The sequence below is a fragment of the Lissotriton vulgaris genome, chromosome 1_1 (assembly GCF_964263255.1).
Source record: "Lissotriton vulgaris chromosome 1_1, aLisVul1.2, whole genome shotgun sequence".
Lineage (NCBI taxonomy): Eukaryota > Metazoa > Chordata > Amphibia > Caudata > Salamandridae > Lissotriton > Lissotriton vulgaris.
In genome coordinates this window covers 1,412,679,034-1,412,692,719 of record NC_141685.1, presented here as the reverse complement: position 1 = coordinate 1,412,692,719, position 13,686 = coordinate 1,412,679,034, and the positions used below count along the sequence as shown (strand labels likewise).

The 13,686-nt window shown below is 43.3% G+C and overlaps 1 protein-coding gene across 1 annotated transcript in view; it reads right to left on the bottom strand.

Annotated features, from left to right (window-relative positions):
• The window catches only part of LOC147750618 (dihydrolipoyl dehydrogenase, mitochondrial-like), a 201,922-nt gene extending 190,980 nt beyond the window's left edge, over window positions 1-10,942 (bottom strand). The window contains exon 1 of the mRNA XM_086967208.1: window positions 10,774-10,942. Within this exon, the coding sequence (XP_086823334.1) occupies window positions 10,774-10,812 (39 nt within the window). The 5' untranslated portion in view covers window positions 10,813-10,942. The remainder of the gene's footprint in view (window positions 1-10,773) is intronic.
• Window positions 10,943-13,686: the final 2,744 nt, after the last annotated feature.

Below are 13,686 nucleotides of genomic sequence, written 5' to 3'. Positions count from 1 at the left end.
AGTACGCACATGTGCATGTGCATGAGCAACCTAACGGCATGTACATACAAAACACAGAGCTGTGAGCATGGAACAGTTCAGCAGGAGCTATGTTGGAAAAAGTTTGCATTCAATAAACAAGGTGACTCCTAAACCAGGAAATAAATTGGAGCGCTTTACGCAAGCACTGACAGATTACCTGACGTCACTGATTACGCTACAGCTGCCTACTCTCCTTAAGCCGGCTGCGCTTTCATCCATCTGCGCTCACAAGTTTTTTTAACTGCAGTAGACGCCTCCACTTCTCCCGCGCTGCTCACAGCCGGCCCGCTCCACTCCGCCGATAATCCCCTAACAAAAGCAACGGACTTTTTCACTCACCTTGGTACCAGCTATGGTGGTTCCGGGGAAGGCACCAGCCTGGAAGCAGAGCTCTGAGGTTTTTTTTCCAGGGTGACGGGGAGTGTAAAGTCTGGGAGGCAGTCTCAGAGGTGGGGAAATCTCGGAGGGCAGGAGTCTGAGGTGTGGACTGTGGGAGGGGCTTTGACGACGAGAGGGGGCGGGAGAATGTCTAAGATGGGAAGTCGGTAGTGGTCGGGAAAAGGGAAAGCGCCGCCATTTTCGCATTCGGGCGTGTTTTTTGTTGAGTGACGGATGACGTCACGGTGAGAAAGAACGCAAAAACACGCCCCGAATCTGAAAAAGACGGGGCTTAAAGGGAGTGACGCCCCTCTAGTCCAATGGCTGGCCAGCAATTACGAGGCCAGCCAATGGAGAAGCGGGCGGGTGCAAGCCCCCTAACTAAAAAATATTAAATCTTCGGACCGAACTGCGCAAGCGCAGCCTACGGTCCTCGACCTAAAAAAAAGGACCCCTTCCTAAATCCGAACCTCACCGCAGTCCTAAAAACACTCCTGCACCCTAAACCCCGGGCCCCAGCCTTGAAATCGATCCAGACATCCCCTGCCCTGTGCCCTAAAACCTTCACCCCAGACCTATCACCCCCAGCAATGAGCCCTAAAACCGCCCCCACAGCCGTAAAAAGTTCCCTATCCGCCGTCCTGAAGCCCTAAAACACAGCCCTGCAAACTAACCAGTCCCCCACCCTGAGCCCTAATACTGGCACCCCCCCTTAAAGTACACTGACCACATGCCCTAAGCCCTAAAACTCACAAGTTCCACGACAAAAGTAATACAAAATAAAAAAAGTGTGACAAATAATAAAAAAATCATGTTCACCAAGCTGTTCCTCGTCTGGACAGGAAATCACATCCGCCTCTCCGCCCGAGTCTAGAGCGCTAAATACCACTAACGTCTAAACTACGCAATGAGTGGTAAAGGCATATGTGCCATTTAGATGTGCATGGTTCCCCCTACGTTGTTTAGCCATGCACTGTTTAGGCTGCGTGATTTAGGCTGTTTCCCGAATGAGATACATCTCCAATTTGTAACAATGCTCTTTTTCCCTTACAACGTATCTCATATTGTAATCATGGTTTATTACTGATTATCTGATATGGTAAACTTTTTCAGGTGTGGCTTCGGTTTCAACATAATCCGATGGCAGACGTCTGCAAAGAAACTAATCAAAACAGACCATAACTAATTAGCAGAAAATAGGTGATCAAGGATATGACCACCAGAAATAATTTGATGAGCCAGTAACTAGCTGGAATTCAAAGTCATCCATCATTTCTGTAAACATTTTTGCTGCCTGCATCAATTCAAGGTTGCCAACTGAACCAAAGGCTTGCACCTGTAGTACGTGGAGCACGAAAGGCGGCAACTCAGCATAGATGTACAGAAAGTACTGATCACATTCAAGAAACAGGGCATGTTTGCATAGAAAAGTGAAATTAAATTTTCAAGTAGTCTGAATATGAAAACCGTTTGCTCCCCTTCCAATGCTGGTTTGCTCTGAAATCATAAACAAACACTGAAGATAATTATGAAACCCAAAGAGGCCAGATCAACAAAATCACGGAACAGTTTGGTAGTCAAGCCTAAGATTTCATGCTGAAGTTAGATGTTACTTCTCAAAGCTCAACAGAAAAAGAAAGCTTACGATAAACATATTAAGGTACACTGAGAACATGTATGATTTGGAAAATAAAGGTAAAGCTTCTGATTTCTTTTCAGTGTTAAATCTGGAATAAAATCCATAAATTGAACTTCCTCCACCTTAGTATCACTTTTGTGGAGAAAAGTCCTCCAGGTTGATGTCCCCTGGAACCAGAACCTACAAAATCGGAGAATTTTTCAATGCCACCCAACTATAAATGGAAACCCTGGGTAACTGATAATGGTAAAGATGGCAAGAGATGTTCTGCCTCTGGATTTAGCACAGAGATCTAAGTTACCTTCATATACATATAGGTGGTTGATCCGGGCCCCTATGATCAGCTGGCCCAAGACTTAAGAGAAGGTAAGGAAATTCAAGCCATGTTTAGAAATGGTGATCGGCAACCAAATCAGTTTGCATCGCATTTTAAAAGAAAATGTGCCAGAGGGGTTAAGATGGTGTGGCCTCTTCATGTCGTCCTTGGCATTATACCACTAATAGCTAGCCAATTTTTCTTTCATTCATTTTCATCTCTGCAACGCCCGACATGTTTGACATTCTATTTATAATCACAAGAATGTAGTCGCTGGCATCCTGGGGACATGGGGGGACCAAAAGCGACCCACACATATATTACTCTTCTGTAACGTAGCCCTTATCACGGCATGAAGAGACACTGCTCGCACGTGGGCGAACAGGGACACACCCACAATATCACAATGGAAAGCAGGTGTGGATTGGTGCATGCAGGCAGAACGCACAACATACTAAAGTAAGGGATAGCCAGGAAAATTACAAAAACAATATGGGGGCCATGGCGAAAAAACAGATCTTCGGTGCTGGCTCAGAATGCCACAAGTGTCTGTAAAAGGTCAAATGTCCATGTACTACTGAGAGTCAAGTGTTATGCGATGTCAGTGTCAGTTGTTTTTTTTAACATTTATGTTTATGGCATAATAAAAAGAATTATGGAGAGAAAAAAGAATGAGTAGCTGAGGTCGTTGATTTAGGACTAACTAACAGAATACAAAAGGACAAAGAAGGAGCAAATTATGTGGCCATTTAAAATCTATTAACATCTCTGAGGCACATGGCAAATTGTGCCCGTTTTTCTCCTGCCTTTCGAAACAGACATTTAGTGCAAATTAATGAGTCTTTTAAGGGCTGCACAATAGGAAATAGCTATTGGGCGATTAAGAGCATGTACAGTATATGACGATATGTTCCAGCAGAAAGTGTATACCTGTGAGTGTTTCAACAGGCTGTGGCTATTTAGAGCTGTGCGTAAAAGCTTCTTCTGATGATTAAACGACTCTTCCAGCTCGAATCACTGGGAGTTTACATCTTTGGGCGACCCACCCTCATTTTTAACTAAATCCATCCAAACCTGAGTTTATTCCGACCTTTGCCAGAGTAACACTACTGCCCATTATTACCTGTTAGACTTCTGAACCTCCTTGTGCAAGCCTGAAATCACAGAGTGAAAGAAACTGTTATGTGGCAACATGGACAAGAAATCTTCTCTACAAGCACACACAAATAACCTTTCTAGAAATGAAATCACCGAGCCTCGAGAGAGTATAAAGCTCACTATCTTGAGAATCTGATTTCAAACTTGTTTTACAGTCCTTGGTCGTTTCAAAACTAGACTAATTTAGTTCACTATAGACAAGACTTTCTTCCTAGGGTACACCTTGATCTTTAAGAGTCAACCTAGAGAGCAGCGGAAACACTATTTACCAAGAAACTAGGAGTAAATTGTTTTGGCATCTTAGTACCCTTTTCAATAAGTTCCGATTGAAGCGAGAACAATGAACATTATGGCCTGTCTAGCATGCAAAGCCCTTCCTTCCAGGGCCCACATTAATTTGCCACAGAAATTCATCAAGTCTAGAGGAATTTGTTCCAAATGAAAGACGGTCTCACTTCTCTTGGTACCAACTGCCTTAAAGAAACAATGCATTTCGACTAGACTTTCTTAAGTAGTGTGCCACAAATCTGTAATTCCCTCTAACCCTCCATCAGGGACAACTCATTTCTTCCTACTATAAAAAAAAACAGGAACTGAGAAGTCCATTTACTGCAATGGCAGAACTAATCTAAAAGTGCTATATTCAGCTTACCGATGCCAGATGTACCTGGGTTGCTCTGTAAAGAAACTACAAAAATAAATCGATACATGTTCAGCAATGATATGGGAATGAATGCTGTCAGAATCCATGGGGGTGGAATGATAAGCCACAGAGTAAATAGTGGATACTGGGCCCCAATTGTGATAGTTTAGATAGATTACCAATAGAGTCCTGTATCCTACTATGGCTCTGCAAACTAGGTCAAGTGCACCCTTTTCACTTTCAGGGTTGCAAGGGTGGGCAGTCAAGGGCTTCTCATTTTGGTAGCTTGGAGGGCAAGAGCTCAGAACTCAAAAGTCAACCAACAGACGCAACAATATATTGTCAAGCCCAGTGCTTATCCTTTGAATAAAAATAAAGTACTTTAATCGCACAGCATCATTTAATACTACACCCCTCAGTACCATACCCTCGCTATCGGGGTTGCTCGCCTTCTATTATTGCTGGCTTGTAACTCGAGACAAGGCCCTCCTCAGGCGCAAGTGCAGGTCACTCAAATCACCTTGAAGGTGACGATAAACCCAAGAGTTCAGTTTGGTTTCACCTCTTTGCGATTACTCGTAAAAAGACTAAGTTAATTCTGAAGATCTCGATCTGCTACTCAGGCTCTTGTTCTTTCACATTTCTCAAGTCCTGCTGTTACCTACATTTGGTTGATGAAGTTTGGGGTTCTGAATGAGGGAGGAATGCAGTGCTCTTGCAGCAGCCAATTTTGAGCTGCCGGGCTGTGGCCGTCCTCAGAACTTGACGACTTAAGATTTTAGAACAGTCCCTCCAGTGACAGCTCTAGTCTTTTGCAGCTGTGGCCTCCCTATGATGGATGCAGACGGGCTGCTGGTGAGGCCCCTGGGCCGACCTTTACCTAGTGGATGTCTTCAGCAGTTGCAGCCTTCGTAGGCTTTGGGCAGATGGTACACTTGTACAGAAGCTGCATCCTCAGGTGCGGCCAGGGTTCCACCTCAGTGTTAATGAAGTGTTCCAACTTCGATGTTGACAGCAGTCATCCAGTCACGAAAATCTACAGATCACACATGAGTCTGGTTCAACTCTCCTAAAGTAAAGTATGTCCAAGAAACAGGCATTATACGATAAAGAACTACTTGTGCCTGAACCAAGGTAATACTGTGATAATTGTAATCAAGTGCCTCGTTCCAATTCTTATGACTAAAGTGACTAGGAATAAACTCCTCCCTCCCTCTCCCCCACACCCTCATACAGGAGGAAAAAAAACTGGTTTATGGTTAAACAGGGGATAACCTTCATGCAGCAGATCAAAGTTTTAACCATAAGCACAAACTTAAAGGTCACGATGCCTAGAATCCTCCCACTCGTTCAGATGAAATACCGGACCCAACTGACCGAAACCCTGGTATAGTAGCACAGCCCTACTATTAAGGTCAATGCTTTACAGCCAGCTGCATGTCACAGTTTCTTACTAGTCTTGCAGATGATCAGTATGGGTTTCTCTGTAGTTTCCCAGTCTGGGAGAACAGTGTACTTCAATTATTTTACTCCCAGTAGAGCTGGACGTGCAGCAGGACAGTCAGGTCTCTGGTCGATTAAGTGCTGCCTTCAAGACTGGTCTGGTCAGGCAGGGGCTTATCTGTTCTTTGGCTCGCTAAGGAGCTGAAGAACTGCTATATTTTCCATTCTCCTCACTAAACCTTGATGAGCCTGGTGTAACCTGCACAGTTAATCCACTCAATGTGGGGCATGTTTTCTTAGTTTGTAGTTAAGGGTGCATGCATTGCCATTTGTAAATAATTCGTATTGACTGGTAAATTCTGTTACTACTGCAACGAAACACTTACATTAAGGCAGGGGCCCTTTGTAAAGCAGTTCAATATTGTAGGGTAACTCCCAGGGAAACACTGCACATCATGCACCACCAATGCTACAAATGGTCCAGGGAGGGAAATTAGGTCAGCCCTTCAAAATCTGTGTGAAGAAATAACCCAGGGGATTTAGTGCAACTAGTAGGTGTCTGAGGCAACTTATATATGGGGGTGGGTGATCACATAAAATGCAACTCTGGAGCAGGCCATTGTACGAAGAATATCTGGATCAGATCAGAAGGTATATTTCAGGGATTTATGATAAGGCATCGTACCCGAGGTCACTGCTAAGCAGGTGGTGGGTGTTAGGAGAAGAATATGAATGGAAATATTGAGTACATAGAAGAGTGGGTTACCGTACAGAGCAAACAAGGGGTGCATTGTGGAATATTGGAGGGAGTGGTGGAGAGATCAGGAAGTGGCAGGGCTTAGCTTACAATTGTCGACAGTGATATAAGGTTGAATAATTTCTGTATTTGCTCGAGGAATACGTGTTCCTTTATTTTTAGGTCTCGCTGAGCCAGCGCACATGCGCTCCTATGCGAGACATTTAGTAAGGGCGTTTTCAGAGTGCTGCCACTGGCATAGAGCTACAGTGCACGAGGCATAGAGGTACAGTGCACGAGGTGTGCGCACGCGCAAAGCAGCCATATGCCGCTCCGCCCTGCTGCCTTTTTCTAATTTACGAGCCGTCATGGCTCATTACCTGCTTTTGCGCGCCGCGTGACCGCACAAAACTCCCTCTGCCTCTCTCCCCCCGCTGCAGCCTCTACCTATGCATTCTGCCTCCTGGACCCACAGACTGGCTGCGCTCCGGTGAGGACATTTCCTTAACGTGTCTGACTCTCACTGAATAAACCACCGCCCTGGGTTCATTCTCCAATGATGCTGCATTTGTCAGAGCCACCTTGTAGGGCCAGACTCCCTTCCCTCTGCGTTGTTTGAAAGCTAGGCTTTTCAGTCTCCAGCTTACGCCTACTTTTCGAGCGTAACTACAGAGCCGGTGCCTTGCTTCACAGCCTGCCTCTACCACCTGCTCCTTGTTGCACAACATTTTTCCACATCCGTTTGATTACTTTGCAAACAGCTCTCTATTTCCGAGCTTACCTCTAAATTATCTTCTTTTTCCCTTGCTTGTCTCCACAATCTTTTCCTTTTTTTCAAAGCCTGTCCTCACAATCTGTGCCTTACGTCCGAGCCAGTCTCCACAATGTGTTTGATTTCACAGCCTCTCTCTCCACAATCCATGCTTTTTAGAGCCCGCCTCACTCATCCAATTTTCACTGCCATCGTATGTTTAAATACAAGTTCTGGAGTCCACCATTTTAGTTTGTGAGTTGTTTCAAATGATGACTCAGTGGCTCTACAATCCATGCCTTGCATCAGTGCCTCACTGATCAGCCTGTGTCCAGTACTAGAGCCCACTTTATTAGTCTGTATGTTGTTTTAAAGCCTGACTTTGCAATCAGTGCCTTATTTTCTCTTTGCTTGTATTTCACTATCTCCATTTTACTCTTTCTTCGCTCTCTATCGCCTTTTACATTGAGCTCTATATTTGTCTTACTTCCCTTGTTCTTTTTCTCCAATTCTTTTTGCATGTCTCACTCGTTCTCTTTCTCTTTTCACCTCCCCTTCTGCCTCTCCTTGTTTCCCTCTCTGCCCTTCTCTGTTTAACCCACCTAGGCCTCCGTTGCTCTCCATCTAAGCCTCTCTCTTCCAACATTTTAAAGTGTGCGTCGGTGCAGTATCTTCTCCCACAGGTGCATCGCCAGGCAGGAGGCTGCACGCGCCTCCCGGAACCCGAGGACGTCACGTGACCATCCCTTTGTCTCATGATATAGTTGAAATCTATATGCTTACAGCAGGTTTCCTGGAAATACCATATATTTCCAAATCTTCCTGAAATAAGATGGCATCCGCCTAGGCGCTGTACGGAACTGCATTGAAATTACATTTATGTAGCGCTTGGCACCCCAGACTAGACGCGGAAGCGCTATATTTTGCGTTAGGTAAATGAAGCATGTGCCGTGCTAATCAGTGTTGGTCAAGGTGAGATAATGACATTTTAATGGCAGCCGATATGTGACAAGTGTATGACACTGATGTCGTGGTCCAGGTATATGATATCCACACCGTGGGCACATCCCGGGGGGAGAGGTGAGGAGGGGGTGGGCTTAGCATGGCTCTGGCTGGGTTCTCTGTCGCACACTCTCAGGTACAACATTAAACCATAGGAACCCGTACATTAAGGCACAGCTACCAGCTGTCCTTAATCACGTGTGCCCCCCCATGCAACAATTCATTGCACACCACCCTCTTGAAAAATATTTCGGAGTAAAAACTGGGCATAGTGGTCAGATTTCTGCCCCTGTAATATAGATTTGCCCACATTTAATGCACACACGAGTGAACTTTTCTCACTGACTTCTGTGGGTACGTGTAGTTCCTTCCTCCATATGTAATCACCTCACGTGCAATATTGTATATATTTTATTTCACAAATGTTATTGGGGTGTCTGCCTATTCGAAACCAACTGATTCATAAAATGATAATTTCTTTTGTACTAAAAGATTTTAAGTGTATTAATGAGAATAACTAATTAACAGATATAAAACACTTTGTGTAAGATCTACAGGCGCAGAACAAAACTCTCAGCAACACCCAGGCTTCAGACAAGATCATACCTTCTTTGGAGAAACCACTCCATCCCTAAAGGTTGCACTTTCTTCCTTAGTCCCATATCTGTTCCTTTCCCTTGTCTCTGTTCTTTTATTTCATTTCTCCTGTGCCTCCTGAAGGCTTTGAGTTAATCTTACAGAGTGCATAGAGTGCTGGGCAAACACTCAGCATAACAACAAAAAACACACACACTCACTCTCTCCTCTCTCTCTCTCTCTCCCTCTCTCGCTCCCTCCATCTTTTCTCACCCTCACTCTCTCTTCTTCTACTTCCCTCTTTCTCCGTTTCACCCTCCCTCTCACTCTTCCCTCTCTTCTTCTCTCTCTCCCACCTCTCTCCCTCTTCCTCTCCCACTCCCCCTTCTCTCCCCTCTCTTTACCCTCCCTTTTCTCTTTCTCCCCTTTCCCTCTCCCACTCCCCCCACCTCCCCCTTGCCCCTTTCACCCGCGTCCCTCTCTTTCTTATTCCCTCTCTGTCTCTGTCTCCCTCTTCACTCTCTCCTTCCCTTTCCCCCCACTCTATCTTCTTCCTTCTCCCCTCTCTCCTCCCCAATATACAAAGAAGCAGATGGACTGCACCGAGGTAAGCAGAAACAATAGAAATAAAGGCGACCTGAAGCCTACAATGATTGATAAAAGTGCCGAGAGGCCCTGATAGCTGTCCCGCATATCTCCAGAAGCGAACCTCCTTGATATTCAGTCAACGAGACAGCCTTCCCACATGACCCTGAACCGGATAAAGAAGGAGAAATCGAAAGGGCTTATAGGTCAAGCAAATGACAAATGTTATTTTAAATTATGATGGACTATGTATGTGATTATAAGCAATGTTTGTACTTTTATGGATAATGTATATCCGAATAAAGATTAATGATACTGATCCTGACAAATGTTACCATCCACTATGGTGGAAATGGAGGATTTACTGCCCTGGAGGTCTAGTTCAAAAACCATCGAGCAAAGAATCGTTTTACAGAACGATTGAGCTCTGGAAATCCGAACCGCCCGTCCCAGGTTCAACAAGCATTTGCAATGCAATAGGTCTCGCATTATTAAAGCTTGAGCTTTTGGTGTTGCATTATTTAGCATTGCCAATAGCTCAAACTTTAATAATGCGAGACCTATTGCATTGAAAATGCTTGTTGTGTATTGTTTTGCAGTTCAAATCTCCCGAAAATGCTTAGGCCTGGTTACCAAGCTTCCAGTTACGTCTCAGTGTGGGTTCCTGGATTCCAATAACGATTTAGTGGGGATCCCCGGTCCCCGTAAAGGTTAAGTGGGGGTCCAGAGAAGACAAGAGGTTAAGAACCACTTGTTTAGAACCATTACGATGGTCAAGTGATAAGCTTTTTACGAGTCAGAATTTGTCAACTGAGAATACAAAGTGGGTGGTTAATATGATACTAAACTCAATTAACCACCCACTATAATTTAGTACAAAAAGCATTAGCATGCCTGCTCCCTTTAAATACACAACTAGCTCAATAAACTTTAATGGAAAGTTAAGCGTAGACCAGAATCGGAATAATATCAAGCGGCCCTCCATACAACACTAACAAGTTGAGTGTTATGGAGAAGCCGAAACGAGTGGATAGTCTGACCACTCTATCCCCGCAGCGTACTAGTTAAGGTGGTGAAGTGTCACCCTAGCTCAGGGGGTCTCTTGACTTTAGACATACGTACCTAGAGGCCAGGTGTCATTTTAACCCTTTTTTTATTAAAAAACACTTTGCATTCAGAGGTGGACAGACCGGTGTTTACAAGCAGAAAAAGCAAAGTACAAGTTTCATAAGACAAAGCGATCTCTAAAATCTCAAGCTTGGCCGATAGTGTCACGTTTGACATAGGTTCACTTATCAGCTACGTGTACAGCGAGCGCACCTCGAAGGAGGGTTGTCTTCTTCTCGGTGTCGTATGTAGTTGCACAAGGGGGCATCTAAACACTACGCCCTTAATACCACCCCCTGCACCCTACCAATGTCAGGTTCGTGGGCCCACGGGAGGCTTGCGGGCAATCACTGTCACAATAACTGTCATGTGGCTGTGTCCGTTCCCAGACACATTTGGGGACTCTGTCTCTGCTCACCGAACTCAGGACACAGTACACGCGGTTCCAGCACTGCATCTTCACTACGGAGACAGTCACCCCCCGTCCGATCACAGCCACCAGCAGCGCCGCCAAGGACTACCAACTTTACGCATGCGCGCCTCGGCCTGATTGGAAATGTAGTCTCCATCTAACCTTTCCAGGCACCGAGAGCTATTGGCCGCAGTTGTAGTTGATGGTCGAGATGAGCACTTAGTAGATGATCATGGCGGCCATCTTGTAATGGTTAACTTTTCACTGTTCAAAGATTAGACACATGAATGATTTAAAGAGAAACATGTTTTAACGTATCTTAAGTATTTATTCTGGAAACAAGATATAGCAAAAAGACTGTCTAGCTAATCAGTGAACACGATTATGTAAATTAAACATGCCTTTGCAGCTTTTTGTTTTGCCGTCGATGAGCATTTTGCCGTGTTCTTTAATTACATACACACTTATTAGATACATTTGATCCCGATCAGTCTATATATTTATACCAATGTTACTCCACGGTCTAATTACCGCTTCCTTCTTATAGGAATAGAAGACGGACTCAAACTGCCCGACCGTGACCTATATCATTTTTTGCCCCAAACGAAGTAACTCACTGGTAGTAATAGCAAGCGCAGAGGACAAATATGAAACAGGCAAAAGTCAAGGCAAAGATCAAGTAAATGGAGAATAAATAAAACAAGCATTTGCAATGCAATAGGTCTTGCATTAGGAAAGTTTGAGCTATTGGTTCTGTAAATAACAATTTTTTTATTTATGTGTTGGTTTTGAAAATAGCGAAATTAATAGCTTTGTCATTTACAATGCCAATAGTTTTAACTTTCGCAAATGTGACACCTATAGCATTTGTAATGCAATATGTCTTGTATTTACGTGACTTAGATGTATTGATATTAAAAATAACAATGGCTTTTAATTTTTGTAAAAGAATTACTTGATGTTGTTTACAGCTACCTTTATCCAGACAGGTCGGACTTAGCCAACACTGCTAGGGCCCCTTGGCCCCTTTTGATCTTTCTACCGAGCCCATTGGGCACTGACCTGTGTAATACTTGTGAACTATGTCTCTTGCTGCATTGTTTTCCAATAAAAAGATTTAAACCTAAAAATAATTAATACTTAAATAAAAGTTATTGAAATTTATAATGGCAATAGCTTAAACTTTTGTAAATAACTTTTGTGAAGAATATGTTCAGTGTATTTTATTGTGACGAAAATCCAAGAACAGAAGGGAAATATTAACATCTTTTTGTGACATTTGTAATAAAGCTTGAAACATTGAGGGATCATATTTAAACCAGTTGTTGAATGGTTGCACAGATTTATGCTGTGGTGGCCCTGAGTGATGTTGTGGTGGCGACGAGTGATGCTGTGGCATTCAGTGATGCTGTGGTAGTGCATAGTGATGTTGTGGTGCTCCTGAGCGATGCTGTAGTGGTGCTGAGTGATGCTGTGGTGAAGCGATAGATAGATAGAGTGAGTGCAATCGATAGATAGAGTGAGGACGATAGATAGAGGGAGGGTGATAGATAAGAGGGAGGGCGATAGATAGATAGAGTGAGGGCAAAAGATAGATAGATAGATAGATAGATAGATAGATAGATAGATAGATAGATAGATAGATAGATAGATAGATAGATAGATAGATAGAGTGAGGGCGATAGATAGACAAATAGATAGAGTGAGGGTGATAGATAGATAGATAGATAGATAGATAGATAGATAGATAGATAGATAGATAGATAGATAGATAGATAGATAGATAGATAGATAGATAGATAGATAGATAGATAGAGTGATGGCGATAGATAGAGTGAGTGCGATAGACAGATAGAGTGAGGGCGATAGATAGACAGATAGATAGAGTGAGGGCGATAGATAGATAGATAGATAGATAGATAGATAGATAGAGTGAGGGCGATAGATAGATAGAGTGAGGGTGATAGATAGAGTGAGGGCGATAGATAGAGAGAGGGCGATAGATAGATAGAGTGAGGGTGATTTCTCAGCCTATACTTCGCTCAATATATCTTCTAGTCCAACCTTCTGACTCATCTCAAACTTCTTCTACTACTCCTTCCAATGCACTACCCTATCTCTCATCCTATACATCTATCAATATATCCTCTACATCCACTCTCTCATTTATCCCAAACCCCATACCACTACTATGATTGCCAAACTAACCCTTTCTACACTCTCTCCTACTCTACCCCTCCTTGCATCATCTGACACCTCTTTTACTATACCAATCCCCTAAAACAAACCTTTCTAAAGTCTTTCCTCAGAGTCCTCCCCTCCAAAACTCCTTTTTACTCATCCAAAGCCTCCTCCTATTGCTAAGACCTTAACAAAAATAAATAAATAAATAACTTTCACTCTTTTATCCCTCCACTATCCTTTTCAATCGAAATTAACAGACTAGCATGTTCACTTTTCAAATTCCATATTAAACTATACTAATATACTACCCAAATAACTGAATAACATATCCACTACTCAAATTCCTTTATATTTTTTTACTATACTAATTTTCAACAGTAATCCTTTATGGGTTCCGGAGTGGCGTGCTACTCGCCAGAAAAGAGATTCAACACCCATCAGGGGTAACAAGTGCTATATGAATGCAAATCTTTCTTCCCCTTTTATCCCTCGGTTATCCTTCTCACTCCAAGTAACTGACTAATATCCACCACTGAAATTACTTCATATTTCACCATATTAATTCACGACTAATCCTTTGTAGGCTTTCTGAATAGCTAGCGTCAACAAGCGCTATATAAATACAAACCTTTGTCCTCTTCTATCCTTCTGCTATCATTCCAAATCCAAATAACTGACTAACCTATCCAAAACCTAAAATGTACTTGCATGTTTCACTATACTAATTCAACACTA